Raw genomic sequence first — 25,894 nt, 5'->3', positions numbered from 1 at the left:
GGAAGTTATGGGGATTGAATTTAGGGATCAAAAGGCTTAACCCTCCACACTACCCCTCTGCCTCCAACACCTGAACATTTTGAATGGAACCACCCTAACTATTTTTTGGCTGAGTGAGTTGGGTAAAGGTGGGGGTGGTGTTAGAACCACACCTGGCAATGATCCAGGGACCATATTAGGGGCTGGGAACTGAACTGGGTTGGCTGTATACAAGGGAAAGCACCTTACCCCTTGGCCCTCTGCTTCTAAGTTACTTTAATAACTTAAGGCTTGACTCCTCTATGTCCAGGACAAAGGCATGGTGGCTTTCCCTCTTAATAATGAAATTGTGACACATTAGATAGTGAACTTGAACTTCAGGAATGTGGCAGAGTCATGGAAAAACAACTCGTAGATTAAAAAAAACTGTGTCAGAAAGGAGTAAGGCAAAGAGCACACATATCTTCCCGTTTCTCAAAAAAATACATACCATCGTGTAATTGTGAGCCACTTTATGCAAATCTGTACAACCTTGGGCATCAGCAAACGAACGGATTCCAAGACAGTTGGATGGGTGAAGCTGTTTCATTAAAAACTTACAGCATGCTTCCACCACCTGTGAGAGCTGCAGAAGGCAAGCCGTCGACAACAGGCACTCAATGTTATCTTCTTTTAACTCAAGGCGGCCTTAGGAGGAAAAGAACGCTCTATTAACCATGGAACTATATTCACCTTGGTTTATCAGAGCAATGATGTTAACAGCATTGTTTCTACTTGAGGGGTATATTCCATGGAATATAGAATATGCAATATTCAAGACATTCCAAAAAAGGAAAAAGAAAACACTCATTAAAAATGTATTAGCTCGGGACCAGAGTGATAGCACAGCGGGTAGGGCGTTTGCCTTGCACACGGTCGACCTTGGTTCAATTCCCAGCAACCCATATGGTCCCCTGAGCACCACCAGGGGTAATTCCTGAGTGCAGAGCCAGGAGTAACCCCTGAGCATCGTCGGGTGTGACCCAAAAAGCAAAACAAAAACAAAAACAAACTCCCCCCACCAAAAACCCAGGAATTAAAAGAGAAGTGAGGGACCAGAGTGATAGGACAGCGGGGAGGGTGTTCGCCTTGCATGCGGCTGATATGGGTTCGATCCCCAACATCCCATAAGGTTCCCTGAGCATTCCCAGGAGTAATTCCTGAGTGCAGAGCCAGGAGTAACCCCTAAGCATCACTGCCTATGACCCTAAAAAGTAAAAAAAAAAAGAAAGAAAGAAAAGAGAAAAAGAGGAGAATTACTGGGGCCTGCACAAAAGGCTCAAAGCGTGGGGCCGGAGATTGGTCCACGAGACGCAGAGGGCTCGCGCTGATCCTTGCGCTGCGGAGCAGACTGGGAGTGCTGCCGGGTGTGACGTCCCCAAACAAAACACAGTGCTCGCCCGGCAAGTGAGAAACCATGAGCCACCCCAGTACATTCAAAGAGCCCCAAAACTCTGCTGTTTGGAGCCTATTGCACGAGAGGGCTGAGAAGACACCTTGATGATCTGAAAGGCACCCAGGGCACGCGAGCTTAAACTCGGTGCCCCCACGTGCACGGAGGGAATGCTGACAGCCCCACTGCCTGGGAAAGAGAAAGACAGTGAAAAGTGACAATAAAAATTTCAGATCGTGTAGCTCGTCTGTTGTTGTTGTTAAGTTTTAAGAAACCTTTCAAAGCCACTGTTACGACAAACGTCCTCAGGATTCACTGCAGAGGCACAAACCTATGCTGTGGTGCTACGGCCGGCGGGCACACTGGCAGAATGAACGGGCGTCAGTGGCGGGAGGCTTTACTGCAAGCAGAAATCTGAAATCTAGTACCATGTAAATAACATCAATCTCAGGGACTTATAATTTACGTGTTTAGATTCATTACCTGTATACGCGTACTGAATCAAGGACCATAGGGAGTTCGGTTCTACACCTTCCATTTTAATTTCTTCTTGTCTTGCTTCCCTGACATCATTAGTAAACATTGCAGCAAAATAATCCGAGACAGAGGATAGCACCAGCCTGAGAACATATGACAAGAAAAGAAATAAATGACCACGTTAAAGCTGATGTTAATAAATGCCTCCCTTCCTCTTCTTTGGAAAAAAAAATTTTTTTTTCCACCTCAGAAAATGCATGGTACTAGGAAATGCATTTTAAGTTTGACTAATTACTTTATGCTCTACTTCTTTCTTTTGAATAATAAATTACCTTTACCAAAAACTTTCATCCACCACTGAAAGAGAGCTTTGTCACACAGAAAAAAAGGGTACAAGCCCACATTATTAAATAAATGATGTATTTTAAAAGGGGAGGGGGTGAAAGTGAAGCCTGTTTTCTCACTTTTGAAAATAACCTGCTAAATTATACTTCAATTAAAAATAAATTAAAAAAAAAACCTCGTATTATTTTAAGCAAAGGCATTTGAGAATCTTCAGGAAGTTATTTTTAAACTTTTAGACATACTTATTAAAGTGTATTACAAATATTTATATTTTGTTATAAAATTACATTGTATTATCACAGATAAGGCTGTATTTTGTATATACGTTAGTTTTTTTTTTTTCTTTTTGGGTCACACCCTGTGATGCACAAGGGTTACTCCTGGCTTGTGTACTCAGGAATTACTCCTGGCAGTGCTCAGGGGACCATATGGGATGCTGAGAATCGAACCCGGGTCAGCCGTGTGCAAGGCAAATGCCCTACCCACTGTGATATTGCTCCAGCCCCTTGTTTTGTTTTTTAAATGTTTTTGAGACACATCCAGTGAGATGCTCAGGGCTTACTCCTGGCTCTGCACTCAGGGGTCACTCCTGGAGCGGCTTTGGGGACCATGTGGGATGCTGGGGATTGAACCCAGTTTGGCCACATGCAAAGCAAGTGCCTTTCCTGCTGTATAGCCCCACCCCCCATCCATATTTTTATGCTAACTCTATCCAGACTTCTGAGTCACACATAAAAAGCTTCCATCTCAAAACATGCATTTTCATCATCTGATAATGTCTTGCCGTATTCCCACGACAGCACGTTATCCATTTTGCTAAGGAAATAGAAATGATGACACAGACGATGCGTGAGGGGCGCTGTCGCCTCAAATTCCATTCTCTCCTCTCCCCAGGAGCCGTCTGATCTGCCGAGCGACTCTCCAGACAGCCTCCCCGCACTGTGAGAGGGGCCCCGGGGCTGCTCGGGTCCCGGCACAGGAGCCTACTCCACGTGAACACTCGAGGACAGATCACCGTGTCTCCTCTAGACACCCGAGACACACTGGTGTGCAAAGCAGACGGACGACCCTGTCTCTGACGGAGCCTCAATATCCAGGGCGAGACAATCGCACGGATAGAGTGAACCTGACCGCCTTCTATTAATAACGCCATTCAGCGTTACAGCTACAGCGGGGGGAAAACAGGGGAAGGACAAATGGGAGTGTGGGGTGGGGTTAAACTAGTAGCAAGGCGTGGGGTGACAATCTACTTCCGAAGAGGTGTGAGAAAACACTCCTGAAATACACAACAGCGTACACCAATTTTAACTCAATTCAAGTGAAAGAAAAATGCAGAAAGTACCACTGGAAGGTGGTGTGAGGGCTTGAAGGAGGGGCTGGGAGGAGCCTGCAGGCAGGGACCAAGGGACAGGACTCCGGAGGAAACCCAAACTAAGATGGACAGAGGTGTGTGTGGCAGGGACAGTGGACAGCGTGTGGGGTGACAGTGAGGGGACAAGCCTCCATACTTGGTTACCTGACAGGCCGCTGGGAACTTTGATCAAGGGAACGACGGGATCTGAGCTGGATTTTATTGTGTTTTGGGGGCCACTCCCGGCTTTGTTCAGGGTTCACTTCTGGCTCTGCACTTACGAATCACTCTTGGAGGGTTCGGGTGACCGTGAGTGCTGGGGATCAACCGTGGGCCGGCCCACGCAAGGCAAGTGCCCTACCCCACTGTACTATCACTCCAGCCCCCCTGAGCCAAACTTAAGAGGATAACTTGAGTGATACTTTGAAAAACCAAAGGTAGCTGGGAAAGAGCAGGGAGGGAAGCTAGGAGGCTCCTGTCTGGGGGATGAAGTGCTCTGAGAAGAGCTTGCAGTGTGGCAGGGAAGGGAGCGAAGTGTCCCCACAAACAGAAAGGGGACGCTGCCCTGAGATTCAGGGAGAAGTGTCTGTTCTAACCAACATGGCTTTGAACATGGATTTCTGTCACTCTGCACAGTGGCACCTCAAAATCTGCTGATGGTCACTGAAAATTCTAGGGGCTGGAGCGACAGCACAGAGGGTAGGGGGTTTGCCTTGCGCATGACTGCCTCGGGTTCGATTCCCAGCGCACCACCAGGAGTAATTTCCTGAGTGCAGAGCCAGGAGTAACCCCTGAGCATCACCGGGTGTGACCCAAAAAGCAAAAACAAACAAACAAACAAACAAACAAAAACTAAGGCCAAGTCAATCGTCTTCCTCATGATTTTACTTCCACCAGGGTTGGTGAAGCAAGCCTTAAAGTTGGAATAATAACTTGTTTAAACTAGCAGTTAAAGCAAAACAAAACAAAAAATCCCAGAATCTCTATGGGAACAAAATGGTGACTGGCAGTGAACGGCTGCAGAGGGAAGCGCCAGAAGGGAAGGGGTAAGGCGCGCCTTCTGCAGCAGCTCCGCTTTCCCTCCCGAGCTGCAGGCGACGCTTCATCCCTGCGACGCTTTGGCTTCCCTGAACTGCTGCTTCCCCTCTGCGTCGGAGGTGAGCAAAAACAAAGCAGCTTGCCACTTCCTCCCACCGTCTTTCTTGCTTCTAAAGACTCAGAGCGGTAATTTCCAGAGTTTATTTATTCAATTGTGCATTTCTGGTCTTTGGGCCACACCTGACTGTGCTCAGTGCTCAAGGGCCCATGCAGTGCTCGGGATGGGAGTTGGGTCTCCTTCATACAAAGCAAGGGCGTTAAGATTCAGCATTTTGGGGCTGGAGTGATAGCACAGCGGGTAGGGCGTTTGCCTTGCACGCGGCAGACCCAGGTTCGATTCCCAGCATCCCATATGGTCCCCTGAGCACAGCCAAGGGTAATTCCTGAGTGCAGAGCCAGGAGTGTCCCCTGTGCATCTCGGGTGTGACCCAGAAAGTGGAAAAAAAAAAAAGAAGATTCAGTATATAAACTACTGTACGAATGTTAGAATGTTGCGAATATCCTTTCAAAAGAGTGCTTCCGAATTGGTTTGAATAGTTATTTAGGAGAGGGACTACTGGATCATACAGGCTTCCCACTTAGATACTTTAAATGGAAAATTCGACGAGCTACCTCTCAGGGCCCTGCCATTGAATTTTACTTAAAAGGTAAAAACCGATGAGGTGAAAACTCTTTATTGTAGCTGAAATCTCTATCAAATAACACTGACAAATCTTGTGTATCCTGGTTTTGTGCTTCTATAGAGGGAAAGTCACCCTTTGGGCCTTTGGGGGTCATGACTGTTTTTTTTTCTACACCTGATGGTGCTCAGGGCTTGGTCCTGGCAGGGCTCAGGGGACCACATGCGGTGCTGGGGATCAAACCCAGATTGATCCATCCGAGGCAAATGCCTTAGCTGCAGCACTGTTGCTCTGGCACATGGGATGGGGAGTCATTTTATGTGCAGTAATTTCATATGCAATATTTCCTTTCTGGAATTCCCATAAAAGGCTCCTTCCCCAAGCATCCCATCCTACCAACTGGGCGCATTACCTCAACATATCTAACAAAATCGTCACCAAGGAAATATTTTACACAAAAGAAATTTGGAGAACAATCACCTGTGAGCTGGAATCCTGCGATCCCCAGCGACCAGAATCACATCACATAACTGTTTGTGTCTCAAATAGTTTTCCATCTTTTTAAATGTCTGCTCAGCATGATTAAGGGCCTGGAAAAATTCATCTGATGAGCATGGCTCCATAGTATGGCAGGATGATATGGTCTGATTACTGTTGGAAGTCCTGAAAAGGAAGAAAATATATATATATATATACGCTTTGAAATAACCACTGTCCCAGTAAACAGACATTTCCAGTCAAGTCCTTCTAAACATTCAAATACAACAGAAGTGGTCAATGCTCCCGGTCACTAATGAATGTATACGCAGTATGGACTCTTAGCTTTTGAAATCACTAGTGGCTCAAATCATTTGAACACTGAAAGTGAATGTAATGTCTGTTAGTAGCTGCACATATTCTTTGCAGGGGCAGGTCTTTTAAGATCTTTTCTCTGGAGAACACAGAATCTCTGTTGAAAAAGAGTCAAGCTATGTTCACACCGATAGCCACATCTCCTAATATTATATATATATATATTTATATTTAATTTGGGTCACGCCCGGCAGTGCTCAGGGGTTACTCCTGGCTCTGCACTCAGGAATTACTCCTGGAGATGCTCAGGGGACCATATGGGATGCTGGAAATCGAACCTGGGTCGGCCTCGTGCAAGGCAAACGCCCTACCCGCTGTATTATCACTCCAGTCCCTCCTACTGTTATATTTAAGGTCATAAGAAAAAAAGTTTGAAGGCATGAAGGCCAATACACTATTAAGGAGCTATAAACTGACTCAAAAAATGACTTGGTTTCACAGTTCTTTCATAAGGTAACTGTTTAGAATACAAAATATGTAGTCATAAAAGAAAAAAAATGTGGGCTGGAAGATAGTACAGCAGGTAGGTACTTGCCTTGCATATAGCTGACCGGGGGTTCATCCCCAGTATCCCACAGAGTCCCCTAAGGACTGCCAGGAATAATTCCTGAGTGCAGAGCCAGGAGTCACTGCTCAGCATTGCTGGGGGTGGCCCCAAAACCAAATCCCTGTGATCTGGTCAGTATTGAAAAACATAAGTAACACCTAATTTCTATAACAGGTTAAAGGAATTTGATGGTCTAATCCAGGTATTCAAAAACTATGTGAAAATTTCAAATTATAATTGAAAGAACATGAATTCTATGATCTTACAGGATTTCCTAATGGAAATGGTGAAGTAGTGAAAAGAGTAACACTAAGACCATAGTCCTAAAACAATCACTGTGCAATCCAAGATGTGTGTAACAAAATCACTTTAATCAAAGTACTCAATTAATTGTTGGTTATAATTAATTACAAAACAACCAAATGTGCCTTAATTCATTTCTCATCAGGCCTAATTTTAAGGGCATTGTGATTCTGATAAATTGATTCTTTGTTGATCAACCCTCACTATGTTTTAAGAGAACTGTCTTAATAGAAGTATCTAAAAATCTTGTCAGAAAAGAAAATACATCATTTATAATGTATTATAAATGTATTACAGGGAAGGAAGAGTCGGAGATGGAAGTGTGTTGCCAGGAGTCACAGCAAGGACTGGACCTGCCTTCCTTGGACTTCTCTATCCATGAGTCAAATGGACAGAGACCAGGAATGAGCTGAGAGGAAGAGCAAGTAGAACCCACGCATGACAGACAAGCATGACAGACAAGTCCAGAGCAGTGGGGCAGGGGATAACCCGAAGGGCTGGAGCATGTGTAAAACACTCAGTCCCCTGAGGACCCGTAGGCGGTCCGAGAAACAAAACAAAACAAAATGATAACATAAACTAGCGTTTCTCAAATATTCCAAGGGGGCCACAGGTGAAAATCGCATAAATAGGAGGGGGCATGGTACAAGTTTAGTAGACTGGTGGGGGTGGGGTGGCACAGGAAAGAAACAAGAGTGAAGGGGGTGTTGGGAAAGGCTGAGACACACTGGGGAGCACCACACTCAGAACTCTCTCCCTGGACCAAAGCGTCCAGTTCTGGATGACAACTGTGTCCTCTTGCCTAGAACATTCCTCTAGCCAAGAGCTTCCCATATCCAACGCAGCTGTAAGAACACGGGTTCTAAAAGGACATTCTTGGCGGGTCTCCGAGTGGCAGGAATGTGTCCTACCACTGGAGCCATCGCCTCCGCCCCTGAACAAAATGGTGCAAATAAACTAGCAGAAACATCTGAAGTGAACATACATGTGAAATACCAAAAACCACACACATACACACAAGCAAAAAAACATGTAATGCTTCTACAGTAACATTTCAAACTTTGCCATCTGCTTCCAAAGTGTCCCAGGGTACAGACACTTTTTCAGCCTAAGGATGAGCTCACTGGGAGGCTGAGGTTCCAGCAATGACTACCACTGCTCATGTGAAGCATAAAAGACACAGCAAATTCTGGCCCATGTCCCCTGAAAGAGCCAGGGACAAAAGGAACACGGAAGAGAAAAGGACAGAGCTGCTCAGAAGACACAGGAGCTGCAGCGCTCTCTCGTGCCCTTTTCTGCTCTCAGCCTCCATACGTCATTGTGTGAGAATTTAGCCCCAAAATCAAAACTTTCATTATCAATTAAATATAGTTTTCCTAAACACAGATGCCACGGCACAGTCATTAATTCAACATGCTTCCTTCCAGGTGGGGAGACTGAGGCGCTACCAGGTGAACGTGAGAAGCTGGGAAGCACCCGCAGGCGCAGCCCCTCACAGAGGAGCGAGGACTACCTGCTCACTGAAAGGCATGATGACTCTGAGCGACTCTCTGTTGCAGCAACAACCCTCACTGTACCTTACAATAACTGTCTTCATCGAATGACCGGAAAACCCTGTCCAAAGAGAAAATGCCATTGGATCTTTTAAAGTGCAGGGAACTGGAGACATGGGGACCATCGGTGAAGATGCAGCTCAGGGACTGAGGGATGAAGGGACGATGATGCTCGCTTCACAACGGAGGGTAATTCAACAAAGAAAAAGACATCTGAGCGGAGGGCCCTGGACCAACGCCTACTGCTCAGTTACCCCCCCCCCCCCCCCGCTCAAGAGAGCATGAGTTTTAGAGGTTTCCACGGAATACAGACCTTATGCTTCCTGAATATATTGCTCTGGAGGGCTGAATAACAGGGCGGGGTAGTGCGAATAAGAGCATTTTGGGAAGATTCTAGAGTGGTGCTGTGTAATACAGTAGCCACTCATCCCATAGGGCTATTTTAATTTAATTAAAATTAAATGCAATTAAAAATTTAGTGGTTTGGTTCGAACAGTCATATTTCAAATGCTCAACAGCCCCACAGGGCTAGCGACTGCCAAATTGGATGGTGCTGATATAGAACATTTCCATTAATACAAAAATGCTGTATTGCATTAATACTGACTCAATTCTGTCACTAAGCATTGCTCTGGACAGGTTATTTAACCTCTGTATGTCTAACCATTTGTTTAAATAGCAAAAAATGAATAAATGATGCATCGTACTCTCTTTTAGAGGTCGTATCATGGGGCTTCTACATGAAATAATGAAGGCATCGCTCTAGCACAGAGGATGCACAGTCAAGGTAGCGTCGTGCTCCTCAATGGTCAGGAGGAAGACCTAGAATCTCTACTGCGGGTCTTCACAGAGTGTTGGTCTTATAACTTAAAATTTTAGCTTCTGTAATTTTATATTTGTATTTATATAAATATAAACTACACTTATAGTTTCTAATTAAAATGGTTTTTAGTAATCCCAGGAAATAGCTAACTCCAATACCAGCACTTATGCAATTTAAAAAATACTGTATTTCTGTGATCTCTACTTGACTTTTTACATGGCAGAGGAAGTCTATCAAAGATTTCTGCTTAGCTTTATTTATGATGTTGCTATGATGGTAAGTCATATGTCAAAAAACCACCTGAGCCCATTAAAATCTTTGACGATAGATGTTTACTTCCAACAACACTTACTGTACATATACGTTGCTGAATATTTCTAGGCTAAAAGGAAACATTTGACTTTTAGCTTATTGCCACTCTATGGTAAATGATGAATTTGCAAGTCAGAAAAACGCCTCAACAAAAAAGGGGCAAGTATCAGTCAGAATCAAGCCTCCAACTATTTACAGAGTAACTTGAATATGTAGTGCCCATTTGCCAGCTGTATTTGCTAGAAGCTGGGGATGCTAAGGAGGTAACTCTTTAGTGAAGGAAATGAAAGAGCCAGGTTTCCCAAGGTGGGAGTCATTCAACAGAAACTGCCTGGCCCTTGCAACCCACCGGTTTCCTAGGCACGGCCCTTGCTATGCATCGGCCAGTGTTACCCTTAGGAAGGACCGCTCCATCTCTGCATTCTCACCACCAGAACTTGTGCTAGGCTCCTGCAGTGGGGTAGCCCTTCAGATATTCTAAAACTCATTTCAGAAGAACTATACTGTCTAAGAATTTAAAGCTGAAACTCCAGATGGTCTGTTTGGTGGCCCCCCTGGGTGAGTGGTTCACTTTGCCACTTGCCTCTTTGTTCTGGCATTCAGAATCCAAACTTTCACATAAATACAACTTACTCAAATATGAATCTTTTTGCTTGTGTTTTGGATAGTGTCTAATTTGTGAAAGATAGATGTTCATGACTGTAACTAGAGTACGAGTCAGAGCAGTTTTAAAATAGAGAAATGGAAGTTCATATATGCAGCTAGCCCCTTGCCAAGGGGGCGGGGGGCACTAGGGACACCAAACCGCACAGTCCATAGTTCATGTCCAACTTCTGACTCCCCCAAAACTTGCAAGGCAAACACCCTGCCCGCTGTGCTGCTCAGGCCCCACGGCGTAAGAAAGCTGCTTGCATGGACACTTCCTGCTGTCCCGGGTTCTACCAGTTGGCAACAGACTCATCTCTATGGTTGAGGGACCCACAGACTCACTCTCACCCTGGGCAGAGACGAGCGATTCTGGAGCCTGCCCATCGAAGTATTCTGTTGCCCAGCGGTAATGACGGGTCTGGGCTGACTCAGACCTGAACAAGGGGACTCAGAGGCTGGCATGATGTTTGCTGGCAATTCTGGAGAAGGGTCCCTCTTCCCACTGAATGGCTGAGACTAGAACCTGGAACTGTTGTGGCTTTTCTTTTCTTTTTGGACTGCCCCAGTGAGAACCTGAACAAGGCACTACAAAGGACTAGATCTAGGTATGGAGAAAAATCACTTGCTAGGGTTATTTATGTGTCTGGATCCAGTTATACTTTGAAGCCAGTCTCTTTTGGACTAGTTATTTACTTGTATAACAAAAATGTCTGGCTTTTTTTTTTTTTTTGGCTGGGCTTCTGTCCTTTGCAACCTGAAAAGTTGCAAAAGGAGTCCTAATTTTAATATTTCATAAATTCAAAAAGGCAGATGATAAAAGAGCATGGAGATTATATGGTAAGATTGATATTTGCATATATATAATATATATATATATATATATAGCTTTTTGGGTCACACCCAATGATGCACAGGGGTTACTCCTGGCTTTGCATTCAGGAATTATTCCTGGCAGTGCTTGGGGGACCATATGGGATGCCGGGAATCGAACCTGGGTTGGCCGCATGCACGGCAAATGCCCTACCCACTATACTATCGCTCCAGCCCCCTAAAATATACTTTCTAGTTGACATATGAGAAAAGTTCTCAGAAGACACTTCCTCAGATCACCATTCTGATCTGAAGGTGGAGGAAGAGATGATATGGAACTCTATAAATTTTTATGCTTTTGTCTATCTTTATTTTCTAGTGTTTATTTGTGGCAAAAAATATTACCTAGCAGAGAAAAATGTATTTTAAAACTAGACTAAAAGAACACCATTGGGTTCTAGCCTGTGTCCTCCACCTCCTTCACCCCACCCAGGAATGAATGAATGAGTCAACACGACTGGACGCCCGGCTCCCCGGGCCGACAATGGCATTTCAGAGCCTCCCTTGCAGCGAGCTGTGGTTGTAAATTCCCCAGCACTGCGGTGTGAGCAGAACGGACATGTGTGCCATGGGCCAACCACCTTCCTATCCTGGGGTCCTTCTCTCCTGGATCCTCCCCTCAGGCTAGCAGGCAGAGGGAGAGCCGAGTCAAGAAGAGGCTTCGCCCCGGAGAAGCAGCACGCTGGACAGGACGGAAAACCGGAGGGAAGGAACCTGAGTGAGTCTGGGACGCCGAGCCCCGCTTCTTACCCAGGGCCACCCGCCCATCTGATGGCCGAGAGGAAAGTGGACTTCTTTACTGGAGCAGCCACATTTCCGAGCCTCTTTGGTTTCTGGTATGTGCCCGGCATGTGTTTCGCTCCCACAGGGCTCTGTCCCCGCCGGTTTTACATCATCTTAGCCTGTGCCCTACTGAAATTCTCCCTGAAGTCGAATGACCAAATAGTACGATGATACGCCTGAAGCAAGCATGCGCATGCGTGCATCACTGCTTCTCTGCTTACTCCAGGCCTCATCACCTGGTTCTGGACTCGAACAAAAACAGACAGTAAGTGCTAAGTGGTACCCAAACAGGTTCTTTGAAGGCTGAGGATGTGTGGCTCAAGTGGCAGAGCATGTGCCTACCATGCTCCAGGTCCTGGGCTCCACCCAGAGCAGCACATGCACCCCCTGCCAGGCCCTGGGGGTGTGGCCGTGTGGCCCAGCAGCACCACAGGGTACAACCTCCACCTCAGAACAGCGGGCCCTTTGGCCTGAAGCCTCTGGAACCCAGGCAGGTGGGCAACTCAGTCTATCTTTCCCCTCTCGGGCATCTTCCACTGTGCCGGCAGTTCTGAGGACTCAGATTTCCACCGTCTCCCTGTTCTGTTCAACCAGCAGGTCCACTTCAGCCACCAGAGACAAAGGCTCCTGATGGACAGAGCACAGATGATGACTTCTGGAGGGTGACTGACTCCTCGAACCGCACACCCCACATTGAACGCGTAAGTGTGCACACACGACACAGTGTCTTCTGGGGAAAGGACAACCCAGATTGTGTCAAAGGAATCCCGGGTGTCCTGGGGGTGGGAGACACACACAAGGTGTGAGAGCCAAGAACATGGCGGTAAACTTCCCTGCCACCCCCAGGAACGGGGCCACGCAGAAGACCACAGACTGGTTCACAAGGCTAGCCAGGGAGACACAACATCAGAGGGACCAGAAAGGAGCCAGTCCTGCTGGGAGAGGACACAGGGACCAGCAAGAGTTAGAGCAGCCACCTAGCCAGCCAAGCACAGCCGCATCCAATAGCTCTGCAGCGAGCAGACAGCAGGGAGCAGGGCAGAGACGGCTGAGCACTGGGGGCTATGGCTGCCAGAAGCTGTCCCTGAGACCCAGCCAGGCCCGCATTCCCAGTGCCAAAAGAAATCATGACCTACATGTGGATCCAAGTGGAACTCTGGGCTGAAATGGCTGGAGACCACCTCCCGGTGTGTCAGCAAGAGACCTTCAATGTACTCTCTGGGTTCACAAAGTGCCTTTCCCCAAGTGATCAAGGGGAAAAGTCAACAGTGCTAAGTTGGGTTGGTGGCAAGGAACTTTGTGATGCAAACGACACTTGACCTTTGTCAAGACCTTCTTCCACCAAACTCCACGCAGTCTGGTCTTGAGAAAAACATCAAACATGTTCCGACAGAGTCAGATGGTCTCCCATCAGTCAGCCCGGGCAAGGCAAGGCAAGGCAAGGCAAGTATGAGAAACCCGCCGCCCAGAGGAAATGAAGGAGACAGGATGTGTAAATGCATCCTGGGCGGGATCCAGCAACAGAAAAAGGGCAATAGGTGGAAATGAAGGGACTCTGAAAAAACGTATGGGCTTTAGTGAACAACAATGCACCCACACTGGCTCACAACGGATAATAATTTAAGATTAAAGATATTCATAATAGGAGATGCTCAGAGTGAGGTATACAGGAATTTCCTGCACATCTTCGTAATTCTCTTAAGAATATAGAACTGTTCTGAAGCATGTACTTACTAACCTTCAGAGGCTCATCTGTAACATCAGAGTATTGTTGGGGAGAGCGAGCATAACCCTCGGCCCGAGCCCAGACTTTCCAGGCAAGAAATCTGTCTTGGACCATCCCTGGTCCTCCAAGGAGAAGCCCCAAGCCAGAACTAGCTGCTGAGCATTGCTGAGTACGACCCCCACCAAAAAAAAAAAATTAAGAGTAGCATCCTAACTCCCATGGAGACTAAATGAATTAGCACACCAACACCCAGTCAGCATTAGCTATTCATATTTTGGCTTTTGTGGTGTACACTTATATTTTATGTATGCCAATGGAAAAAATAGTCTGAATCGTAGCAGTAAATGCTGACTTACTAGGAAATGTCCCCAATCTGTCCAAAATTCTATCAAGGACATGCTGTGTTTGTACAAAGGTCACATCGTGAGCAGCCGTGGAAACTCAGCTGGCCACGGGAAGCCTGTCCAGAATCATGTCTTAGAAACCCAGTGATCACATTACAAGCAATAACTCTTTGTTACTTGGGGCTTAGAACTTCTGGTATCCGAAACAAAGTTTGTATTTTAGTACCTGAGTAAGGACTGAGCTGAATCTCATGGAAAAACAGCAGCCCCCAAGGCTGAAGTTAAAAAACTTTTCAATCACTGAAATGTGTGACAGCCAAAATTACCAGACGTCCACAGCCCAGAGATTTTCTCCTAGCTCCAGTGAGATTGGCTGAACACATGCGCAACATACACGGCCTCTTTCTTGGCTATGGATTCAAAATTTCAGTGGAAGGTTTAAGATGTACTTAAGGTAATATAAATAAGAATTCCCCAAATATGGTAGTCCCAGTATGTCTTTGGTATTTCTATTTTTATTTTATTTTGGGACCTCCAAGCGATGCTCCAGAGGCCTGGAGACCTCTCCCAGTGACTCCCAGGCCAACTGGGTCAGAGGTCCAAAGCGAGGTTCAGGCTGTGGTCCTGCTGAGCCCTGGGGTGCCCCAGACCCCACTAGCAGGCCTGGCAGGCCCCATGGAGCCCAGGGGTGGAGCCTGGTCAGGTGCAGGCCCCTGTGCATCTCCCTGGCCCCTTCGGTATCTCTGAGTGCTATTCTGTAGTCTCCTTAGATGGTCACTATGTATTTTATTATTTGCAGTTATTATATAACAAAGTATTCCTAAGTTATGTTGATCATTTTAATGGCTACTGGGTGTGTCTCCTGTTAGCAGTGGTGCGGATGGTCTTTACTCATAACAGAAGGGTCATCCCAGAGACCGTTCACTCCAACACTGAGGACAAATAGTCCTTACTACAGAGTGTAAAGAATGAGGAACTGAAGGACTGAAAAGATGTAAGAATCAGATATATTCAATCTAGTTGGGGGAAGCACCAAACAAATGGCACCTCAAATTCACTTTTTCCCTTTCTTCAAAATAAGATGTTAAAAAAGCTTCAAACTATCAGAAATATTAAACTGTTTTGACATATGTCCCCCTCATACCTAAAAATCAGAGGCACGGTCTTTTTCAGTGTATTTTTTAAATGATATTTTAGAAGAGTGTGGTTGGTGAAAAATGCAAGCTGTATTATTTACTTTGTCTTCTTGATTGGCACTTTAAAAACAGCTACATCTTATACTTTCAAAATATTTTTATCTCCTATAAGAAAGATATCAATTTCATATTCTTGGAATTATGCACAGAGAAATCTCAGTCCAAAAAAAGAAAGCCCTTTTTCTTTCAAAATGAAATCACCAACATGTTATTTCAATATGGATACTAACTAAATAGATTAACTTAATTCCAGTAATCATTAGCTACACAATGACTTATGCATTATAAAGAAGTAAATTTTAGTGACCAATGTGTACAGACTTCTAAGACTTAAAGACATACAGATACAAATTTTATCTTCACATTTAGAAGCTCTCACCATGTAGTATAAAGATAGGCTAAAATTTTTGTAACTTATATTATATTAATAAATCTTCAGTTTCTAGTTTTATTGGGTTTTTCTTGATTGGATTATATTGATTTTAGTGGAAGCATGGTTACTCTTCAGTTTCTCATAAAAAAAAGTAAACCAAAGAGGTGCCCAAATTTTTAATTACAATTTATTTTCTTTATGATAAATCTCCAAAGAAAATCAAAACAATAAATCTGCAATGATCCAATTAATAGCAATATTAAAAAACATTAGGTAGCTCCTATTCTCTTAAAATAACACAATTAATGAACTAAAGACATTTTAAGTTAAAAATTCTAGTTACCTATGTAAAGATATTCCTCCTCTCCATTATACAACTGACTACAGGTGACTGATCTAGATTTATTATAATTCCAACACCAGGGTTCAGAATTCCACATTCTGAAGGTTAGAAGAACAGAAGGCAGTAAATATCCACAAAGAAGATACACTTGCACACATTAACTCATTCTGTCTCCATCTCCGCTGATGTCTATATTAATAACCAGCAAAGTATGAGCATTATCAAAACTGGGAAAGAAGTATTAATTGTAGATAACAAGAATCCAATATTCACAACACTATGTGTACCTTTAAATAGCTGGAAATATTTTCAAAATAATTTTCATGCCCAAACTTGTTACATAATAGATTGTCATGGTTTATTTATTTCAGGATTTTTTTGCCACACCCGGTGGTGCTCACGGCTTACTCCTAACTAGCGCTGTGCTCAGGAATCACTCCTGGCAGTACTCAGAGGACCTAAAGCGGTACTAGAGATAGAACCCAAGTCGGCTGTGAGCAAGGCAGAGTCCTGCCCACTGCATTATCTCTCCAGCCTCTGTTTTAAACTGATAAATCAGAAAATCCCTACTTCAAAGACAAAGCCAGGCTCCAAGGGTAAAGATCTATGAAGTCCCTAGGAAATCAGCAACCTTCTTCCCCTTCCTCTCCTCAAACTGACTTTCCTTCCTTCTTTCCCTGTTCACCAGCTGACCACGGGTAGGTCCCCTTCAACTCCTAAAGAACTGCCCTTCATTTCCCTAAACGGCAGGATTTTCAGGGAAGTGCAGGTAGGAGCTGTCAGGTCAGACAGAAAGAGATGTTTTACTATAACCTCTGTGTTCATATGGAAAGCTGCAACATAGACAGGACAAAGAAATGGCCATAAAAAGGCACTGACACTACAGTAAGTTAAACTGACAACAATCACAATGTGTAGCTCCAAAAAAACCCTTTTTCATCAGTTTCAAAAAAAATTGACTATAATCTGTTATAAACTAAAAAGTCCTTAAAATCTGTATACTACAGAGACATCTTCTGTACTTTGGCTGTGACTACCAAAGGTAAATGAATGAAGCACAGGACAAGGCAATGATACATCAAATTGCTACTATATATTATTTCCAGGACAGCCAGAATCTATTCATGGAATATGACATTTCAAAATGAATGCTCCACATATGTTGTCTTTATAACCTTATGGAATCCAAGTATTAGATTAAAAAAATAATTCTTGCAAAGGGGCACACATGCACACCAAGATATATACGTGTAATACGTGGAGGGATCATCTATATGGACATATAGAAAAGCATAGTTAAAATAATACAGTGACACTCAATTATTTTAAAACATTATAGACAACATCCCCCACCCTCCCCACCCCACCCCATTTTCTAATGGTAAGAAAATAGTCAACCTGCATGAACTGGAATCTGATTCATTTTCTTCTTCACTAGTGCCATCATCCACTTCTGGTTTATCCAGCCAGTGTGCACCGCCACAATCTTCTGCTGTAAACTCATATGCGGGGACTTCAGAGGTGGATGCCATTGGCCAAGAAGGTGAATTCTGAAAATCCAGTTGGCTGGACCTTCGGTAACCAATTGAAGCCAAAGGCAATTGGAGGCTACATGGGTCTAAAAACTTTCTCCCACCGTTTGCTCCAGTCTGTCCTCGATTCCAAAATTCTCCCTGCTGGCTGTCAACTGCAGAATTAGGAGATGACGCTTGATGGCCAAACCACCTCCATCTGATTTTCAAAATCTGCTTCACATCAAACTCTTTACGAGAACCAGACATCCTCAGAGAAACCCAGGGATCGTCTAGGCAACGGGCAAAAAGCACTGCACACAGACTGGTGCATCCAACCAAGACCAAGTGTAAGCCGTGCTGCACACAATAAACAGATCGAAAGGAAAATAGATCACATTCACATATACATCTACATTCACTTTTATGCCGATATATATATACCAGGTTAATAAAGAACAAAGGATCATGAATAAAGATGAAGCGCGGTGGAACATTCCGCGCAATCAGAGCAAACTCTCGTCCACCTATCGGAAGCAGGGAGACCACTTTCCCGGCTCTCCTTTCCCAGGCTGACCATTAGCTCAGCACAAACACTGATGGCATTCATTAGAGTCCTTTCAGATGCAGAACACCACCCCCTCTCCTCAGACCACAAATGACAGAGACAGAAAGCACTAGCCACAGCAGCATCTCCGTATGCAGCTTAGATTAACTCTTCTACTGCTGAAACAAGAAATCATTGCAGAGCGTTTTCTTTGTACTTGAAAAAAAAATCACTTTAAAAACGAAAAATCTTCTGTTTTTATACTACGTTCCAAAATGAGGTATCCTAAAACTCTTTTTCTTTTAAAGCATCTTTTAATTAGACTAGTTCTATGATTTTCCAGCTGTGCTCTTTGGAGGCAGGAAGAGGGAGGAATACAAAGGTATGGATCTCCCCCGGTGCTTCCACCTTTATCTTCTCCCTTCAGGAAAGGAGCACAGTGATTAACAGTGTAAGAGCCTGGGTGAGATTTTGTTGAGCAAAGGAGAGGGAGGAGTTCATAAATGACAGAGGACCAAATATAACAGTACTTACTCTTTTCCAAATTAAAAAAAAAACAACACACCCTAAAGCCAGTATTACTGTTGGGCTAGAGTTGGGCCACTCTGATTCAGTACAATATCCAAATTTTAAGACACTACTGAGGAAAAAAGAAAAATATGGCTCAAGAAAACTACCAAGGACTCCATTGATGGAGTGTACAAGTACCCTAAGGTACCCTCTGTTAGCAAAACAAAACAATGGTCTGAACACATTTACAGTTAAGGTAAACTGGTTTCGGAAACAAACACCAATCAAATGGGATGGAACTTTAAAGTGCCAGGTTGCTGCTGTGAGTAAAACACTCTGCTAGGCAGTGTTTGTGTGTGTGTGTGGGGGGGGGGGGGGGAGGGAAGACACAAAGCTAAACATTTTTTGTTTCTACCTTCAAAATAATTAAATCCAGTTATTGGAACAAAAGTGTTTGATCATGTAAGGGAACTGTAATAGTAAACTCCATGATCTACAGATATGGAATCTTGAAAACTTCTGTATCTGAGATTTCATTCAAGTAATTTCACTCAAAAGGCTTTTTTGTCGACCACCTCCCCCACCCCCGCCGCAAAAGAGCTGCTGTAGAGGCTGACAAAAATATTACGAGGCATTTATCTTACCTCACACTGCTACTTCGGAGAGTAAAAATTACTTTGAGAAATAAGAGAAACATAAAATACATATTCTAATTTGCTCAGAATTGGGGCCAGAGAGAGAGCACAATGAGCAGGGCCCTCGCCTTGCACACAGGCTGACCCCAAGCCCCGCCAGGAGGGTCCTGAGCACAGAGCCAGGATTAAGCCCTGAGCATCGCAGGGCAAAAACCAAAACCAAATTTGTTCGAAAACGTTGTAGGATCAACGATAAATACTGTAATTAAGAGGAGAAATCAGGACCGGGTTGGAAGTGGGGTCTATTAAACAGGGGCGGGGGGGGGGGGGAGGGGTGGGGGAGGGGTAGCTTCTAGGACAACTGCCTAAGTCGAATGATTGGTCATATAAAGGAAGATATTAGTAAGACCATACAGTGCCGAAAGATACTGACAAAGAAAGGAAACACATCGCTTTGACCAGCCAGCCGAACTTAATTTAAAGAAGCAGTTAAGAGACAAAGTCCGATAAACGTTATGAAATAAATGTCCTGAACACAAAGAAAACGTGCAAAGACAAGCAGGAGACATGAAGTGGACTGCTGAATAGGGTAATGTCTCAGAAAATGAGTTTGGCAGCAGGATGCAGGACGCACTGGAGCGTGAAATGACACGTCCCCCCTCTCCTATCGCCTCTGCCAGACCCCTCCGTCTGAGCCACTTGCCCGATGCGACTCTGTCCATTTCCCAACACGGACACTGCTTCACCAGGAAGGCCAGTCCACGTCGCCAAGCTCCCTCTCTAGGCTGTCTGGCTGCAAAACCCTACTCCGACACCGCCGCTTAGTAAAGGCTCAGGAAAGGTTTCCCTCGTGACTCTAGCCCTGGGGTTCTCCACACAGCCGGCAGCAGAAAGCTCTGCTCACACACCTCAAGGTTTCTTAAAGTTGTGCAGGGCCAGAGGACGGGATGAAATGAACACCATTCCAACACATGTTCAAAACGCTCCCAGCGGGCCCAAAGGTCCTGTTCGCTTAGAGAGACACACATGAACCATAGGCCATGTTAGTGTAATGCAGCTGTTCTGAGCAGCTTAAAGGTGAGTGACTAATCACTGGACTAGGCTCCCTGACTCTTGTTCTTTGGAGTCTGGGGCCACACCCAGATACTCTCGGCCGTGTCCAGGGTCCACGCTTGATGGTGCTCACCCATATGCAGTGCTGGCGCTCCAACCCAGGTCTGCCACATGCGAGGCTGGTGCCTTCCCCCTGCGCTGTCTCCTTTAACCCCAGGATCCCTGATGCTCAAGCGTGTAAAGGCTAGGTATTTAACTGCCTCAAGGCAAGCGTTTAAACCTGTCCCAAGCTGAGCCACAAGCATATGTGCCCGATGTGTATATTTATACACATCTATAAGTACAAAAAACTACAAACACTTCTGTATTTGTGGGCTCTGGAAGCACACTGTTTTCACTAAGATCTGTGCCACTCCTCTATTCACTCTCCCCGGGAATGGCTCTTCACATCTTTGTCCATGCTTATAAAAAAGCACGTGAGTTTATGGTACTGTATATAAAGAGATTACACTGAATACATCTTTTAAGGATTTTACTTTTTAAAACCAATCACATACACGTACACACATCCATATGTGCTATATGCATATATATTAGTAGATACACCTACATACTAATAATGATGCTTAGCAGTTGCATATTATTTGCTACTTGTAAAAACAATTTATTACATTATTTTCTTGCTAAAAGGCATCCAAGTTGATTTAAGTTTTTTAAAAATGAAATTAGCAACTTTGTGAGGCTTTTATGTCAACAAAATTTATTCCCAGGAGTAACAGTGAAGATATGTACAGCTTAAATATAAATAGTTTACCGTCCGGGAATTACTTTTGTTTCAGTTTTGAGGCCACACCCGGCATGCTCAGAGGACCAGAAGCAGTGCCAGAGACAGAACCATGGCTGGCCACATGTAAGGCAAACGCACTCTCTCCATGAAAGCTACATTTAAAAAGCAGAGTACTCTCCTTCTTAGGGTGGGGGGCTAGGGGCGTGGGGGGGTTTGGGGTGTGAGGGGGCGGGGTGGAGCTATACTGGGATTCTTGGTGGTGGAATATGAGCACTGGTGAAGGGATGGGTATTCGAGCATTGTATAACTGAGATTTAAACCTGAAAACTTTGTAACTTTCCACATGGTGACTCAATAAAAAATTAAAAAAAAATAAAAAGCAGAGTACTCTCCTCATCTATTTTCATAAGCCGAGCAGTCAATACGGAGTACTGTATCACTGTCATCCTGTTCATCGATTTGCTCGAGCGGGCACCAGTAACGTCTCCATTGTGAGACTTGTTACTGTTTTTGGCATATCAAATACACCATGGGTAGCTTGCAAGGCTCTGCATTCGAGCGGGATACTCTCGGTAGCTTGCCGGGCTCTCCAAAAGGGACGGAGGAATCGAACCTGGGTCGGCCGTGTGCAAGGCAAACACTCTCCCCGAAGGAGTACTGTAATGATTTTAATCCCAAATGACTACTGGGTTTCAACATATTTTCACCAGTTTACTGGTCATTCTGAGTTCCACTTTTCCAAACTACCAATTTATTCTTTTGCTTACTTTCCCCTTTAGGCTGTCAGTGTTTTCCTTATCATCAGAAACTCTTCCTACATTGCGGGTATTCACACTTTATCTGTCTTGCTTTGAAAATATCTATATTCTAATCTATTTTTCAAAGGAGTCGCTACCAAAGTGTATACCTTTAAAAACATCTTAAGGGGCTGGATCGATAGTACAGCGGGCAGGGCATTTGCCTTGCACTCGGCTGACCGGGGTTCGATTCCCAGCGTCCCATAATGTCCCCCAAGCACCGCCAGGAGGAATTCCTGAGTGCAGAGCCAGGAGTAACCCCTGTGCATCGCCGGGTGTGACCCAAAAAGCAATAAATAAATAAAATATTTTTTTAAAAATAAAAACATCTTAAAAATACGTATAACGATTTTGTTGTTTTTTCATTTGAGGACCATACAACACTGATAATGAGTACAATGCTGTTAATAATAAGGTTTCATATGCACATTGCTCCAACACCACACCCTCCACCTGAGTACCCCCTTCCCTCCACCACTGTCCCAAGGACCCCTCCTCTCCCACTCCCCATCTCCTCTCCCCTAACTCTCCAGTTCCGTGCCTGTCTGCTGCTCGCTCACGATGCTTCGCTCACCCCACATGTAAGGGAGGTCATTCTGAACAAAGCCAGGAGGGACCCTGGAGCACAGAGCCAGGGGGAAGCCGTGAGCACCTCCAGGTGTGACCCAATGCCCTGCCCTCACGTGATTTTCCTCATTATGTCACATTGTATAATTATATAAACCCGGGCAGTGTGTAATAGAAATCCAAATCCACTTGCTTTTTTGGAGGACATTTCTGGTTCCTAAAGTACTTGGATAGCCTCAGGAGGGGGATAATTCATTTACTGTAAGATTTATAAACTACTAAGTGCATTGATTGTTTTATTTATTTTTAGTCTTTGGGCCACACCCAGGGCTCTGCTCGGGGATCATTTCTGGTAGGCGTGGGAGCCCAAGCGGAGGTTGACAGCATGCAAAGCAAGCACCCTACCTGCTGTACTACCACTCCGGCCCCAGTGCATTATTTTATTTTGTTTTAATTAATTATTTTTAAATATAGTAAATTTTCTTTTAGTATATAAAAGAACTTCATAAGTCCTCTCACTTTACTGAGAGGACTTATGAAAATTTCAGATAATAAATAATGGATGATAGGTAATAAAATATAAGTGTATAGAAATGACATTTAGCAGAACACCATTTTTGCATAATCATACTGTGTGTAAAGCTTTACTACAGAAAAAAACTATATATTCATATCAGTATTCTAAGTCAATGGATTCTTGTAATAATTCAACTTTTTTTCCTGAAAATCTTTTAAAAATTAGGTACAGAACTTAGGGCTTTTTAGAAAAGGAAAATACACATCATTACTCTCATTGTTGTTAGGGCATCTTTGCATTGATTATTTTAAAAGGAAAATTTAAGAGACAAGTACTAAATAATCGGCTCAAGTTGAAAATCCAATCAGTCCTCCCAAAGGAATCATGAGTCAGAGAGATAGCTCGAAGGAATAAGGAATAAGTACATGACTGCATGCAAGAGGCCTGGGTTTAATCCCCAGCGCTGCCCGGTCCCCTGAGCACCTCCAGGAGTGACCCCTGGGCAGAGCCAGTAGTAAACCTGAACACTGCCAGCATTGCCCAAAAACCACCACCAAATTTTTTAAAAATGTATGAAATAAAGATTACAGAGAAATTTTTTAATTAAGAAATAAAATGACAGAATAAGGTTCTAGCTCTTTTAAATTTGCCACATAATGTTCTATAGCCTTTTAGCAAGTATAAGGAAAAAAAAACTAGAACTTAGAATAAAATAAGTGAAAAGAAAGTATTCCAAAGAGTTAAAAAATAACATCAAGGGGCTGGAGCGATAGCACAGCGGGTAGGGCGTTTGCCTTGCACGCGGCTGACCTAGGTTCGAATCCCAGCATCCCATATGGTCCCCTGAGCACCGCCAGGGGTAATTCCTGAGTGCATGAGCCAGGAATGAACCCTGTGCATTGCCGGGTGTGACCCAAAAAGCAAAAAAAAAAATAAAAAAATAAAAAAAAAAATAACATCAATATGGCTCCTAAAGCTTTCAATGTCAAATGGACTATTTCCACAGGGAGATGGTCCACGGGGAGATGCTGATGAGCAGAAAGTTAGGCAAGATGAATCAGGAAACGCTTCTCAACAGAGAAAATACCCAGAATTCCCCCCGCCAGGTCCCTACTGAACAGTGCAGCTCAGAGTTAGTCTGTCCAGGCGCTCTGGACGGAGGAAGATGGCTCTAATCAGGCCTGCTAAAACAGCTACTTAGAGGAGCTTGTCGAAGTCCCGGAGTTAGAAACGGATTTACAGAAATGTTTCTCAGTCTTTACTTAATTCTTGACTAAACACTTTTAAGAAAAACAGGCAATAAGCACTAATGCTGTCACAGCAGGAAGTTGGGCGATTAAATGCAGTATTTTTTATTCTGTCCTGTCGACTTTTGTCCAACAATGTGAAGTTGTTTTTTCCCCCCATTTTCTTCCACCATGGTAAGAAGTACTCCATGGAATAATGGCTTACTTAAGAATAATACAAATGCAATTCACTGCATTGTTACTATCAAAAACTTCTTCTCTTTGCTTTTTGGGTCACACTCGGCGATGCACAGGGGTTACTCCTGGCTCTGCACTCAGGAATCACTCCTGGCGGTGCTCAGGGGACCATATGGGATGCTGGGAATCGAACCCGGGTCGGCCATGTGCAAGACAAACGCCCTACCCACTGTGCTATCACTCCAGCCCCCTCAAAAAGTTCTTTGCTGGAGCCAGAAAGTACAGCAGGTAAGGAGCCTGCCTTGCCCAAAGGCAAACAGAGTTTGATTTTTGACCCCACATAGGATCACTGACCCCCACATATGGCGCCAGTGGTCCCCGAGTGCAGAGGCAGGACTAAGTCCTGAGCACAGGGGGCATGGGCCCCCAGACAAGTAAAAACGTTAAAAAACGGATCTGTAGCAGTTCTCTTAGGAGGCCTTGCACGTGGCCGACCTGGGGTTTGATCCATGCTCTCCCATATGCGACCCCGCCCCGAGCACAGAGCCAGGAGTAAGTACTGGCACTGAGCACCACTGGGTGAGGCCAAAGTTAGATTAAATAAAATAAAGCCACGTCTCAGAGATAATTTGGTGAAGAAGGAATTTATGAGGGAAGAGGTAAGAAAGCCAGTGAAGAACTCTTTGAAGTGAGAGGCGAGACTGAGAGCCACACCAACGAGGCCCTCTGGCGAACAAAGGAGGAAGCCAACGCGAAACGTGTTCAAATCTGGGTGAGAGAAGAAAGGTAACATTCACATAAACACCAAGGAAAGGAAAGGTTCTGGAGGACGGACCAAGTTCCTCTCAACTATATACCTAGTATCCAGATGGACAGGAAAGGGCCTCTACAGCCATCGTAACTAGCCTAATAAGGCAAGACTCAAGCCACTTAGGAAATCAGAAAGTTTGAGTCTGTATGAACACTGAACTGTTTTTTGTTTTGTTTGGGGGCAATGCCAGGCTGTGCTCAGGGGACCTTCATGAGGTGTTGGGATCTCACTGGTGGCATGTAAGGCAAGAGTCTTAACTCCTGTACCATCTCTCCAGCCAAAGAATCCTGAACTGCTATGACCGATTATCTTTAAATCTTCAATTTTTTTTCCCACCCATTCCCACAAACACGACACCAAAATTTCTTTTGCAATGAAAATAAAACTCAGAATAAACCCTGAAATCCAAAATTTTTACCCACAATGATAGATTTTTCACTGCTGGAAATTGGGTGAAACTTCTAATTTAATTGGTGAAAGAAATTAAAAATAGCAGCCTTAAATTCAGGTGTGATAAGCTAAGAGATGTAGTTTTGTAAGCTACATAAACTAGTAAAAAGTTCTTTCAAGACTTCTGATGTACTTGGAAAACCTAAGTACAGATTCATAGTGTAAAATCCATTTAATATAGGGATTTCATTTCTGTATGTATCCTTAAAGCACTGAAACAAACTTATTAAGATGAAAAAAAGTGGGATCAAATTTGCCTTTAAAGCATATCTTTGCTATATCATACAGATCCCAAGCTACTTGGCTGAGA

At 44.3% G+C, this 25,894-nt stretch overlaps 1 protein-coding gene across 4 annotated transcripts in view; it reads right to left on the bottom strand.

Annotated features, from left to right (window-relative positions):
• The window catches only part of KLHL5 (kelch like family member 5), a 74,315-nt gene that overhangs the window by 36,431 nt on the left and 11,990 nt on the right, over nucleotides 1–25,894 (bottom strand). For 3 of the 4 annotated variants that reach the window (XM_055139731.1, XM_055139733.1, XM_055139732.1), the window contains exons 2-4: nucleotides 5,783–5,965; nucleotides 1,895–2,031; nucleotides 470–666 (exon numbers count right to left, since the gene is read on the bottom strand). In XM_055139731.1, coding sequence (XP_054995706.1) covers nucleotides 470–666; nucleotides 1,895–2,031; nucleotides 5,783–5,925 — 477 coding nt within the window. In that variant the 5' untranslated portion in view covers nucleotides 5,926–5,965. Of the gene's footprint in view, nucleotides 1–469; nucleotides 667–1,894; nucleotides 2,032–5,782; nucleotides 5,966–17,373; nucleotides 17,925–25,894 lie in introns of those variants that run through there. The other variant, XM_055139730.1, reaches the window with a different exon arrangement.

The sequence above is a fragment of the Sorex araneus genome, chromosome 5 (genome assembly GCF_027595985.1).
Source record: "Sorex araneus isolate mSorAra2 chromosome 5, mSorAra2.pri, whole genome shotgun sequence".
NCBI lineage: Eukaryota > Metazoa > Chordata > Mammalia > Eulipotyphla > Soricidae > Sorex > Sorex araneus.
This window is presented reverse-complemented; position numbering and strand designations above follow the sequence as displayed.